General features: G+C 67.1%; 1 protein-coding gene across 1 annotated transcript in view; it reads right to left on the bottom strand.

Annotated features, from left to right (window-relative positions):
* Positions 1 to 138: 138 nt before the first annotated feature.
* NXPH4 (neurexophilin 4) overlaps positions 139 to 767 on the bottom strand; it is a 4,349-nt gene continuing 3,720 nt past the window's right edge. The window contains 1 exon segment of the mRNA XM_017728669.1: positions 139 to 263. Within this exon segment, the coding sequence (XP_017584158.1) occupies positions 139 to 263 (125 nt within the window).

Here is a 767-nt window from a genome sequence, read left to right as displayed (position 1 = left end):
GGGGGGGGGGGGCGGGGCTGTGACCCCGGGCGCTGCCCCAACCTGTCCCAGGACCTGCAGGTGACAGTGGCAGGAGCAGCACCCCGTGTTCTGTCTCCAGTCACCGGTGTCACCCCGCAAGGTGGGCGCATGGGGACCTCAGGGACCCCACAGGGCATGTGGAGACTCCTCCACGGTCCCCCCAAGGCACATGGGGACCCCCTCAAGCTCCACAAAGGGCACACGGGGACCCCCAAGGACCCGTAAGGAACATGGGCAACCCCCTGGAACGTCACAAGACACAAGAAGACCCCCCCCCGAAGCTCTCCACAGAATACACAGGGACCCCACAAACCACATGGGGACCCCTCCCAGGTTCCCACAAGGCACAAGGGGACCCCCAAGACACACGGGTACCCCCCCAAGCTCTCCACAGGGTACACAGGGACCCCACAAGTCACATGGGGATCCCCCCAAAGCTCCCATAAGGCACATGAGGACCTCCAAGGACCCCACAGGGTACATGAAGACCCCCTCAAGGTCCTCACAAGGCACACAGGGACCCTCCCAAGGCACCTGAGGATCCTCCCCAAGTTCCCCACAAGGCGCTCAGGGATCCCCCCCCCAAGCTCGCGCGCACACCCATGGGACCCTCCCCTCGTTGGACCCGGTGCTACCGGGGGGCGGCCGTGGGGGGGACCCCCTCAGAGTCCCCGTGCACAACCAAGGGGGCCCCCAGTGCCCCCCTCAGCCCGGTGCCCGGTGCCGGGTGATGTAACCGCCGCCGC

Source organism: Corvus brachyrhynchos, unplaced genomic scaffold, assembly GCF_000691975.1.
Source record: "Corvus brachyrhynchos isolate BGI_N302 unplaced genomic scaffold, ASM69197v1 scaffold193, whole genome shotgun sequence".
NCBI lineage: Eukaryota > Metazoa > Chordata > Aves > Passeriformes > Corvidae > Corvus > Corvus brachyrhynchos.
Note: the sequence above shows the minus strand (reverse complement) of the source record. Positions and strands in the feature narration are given on the sequence as shown.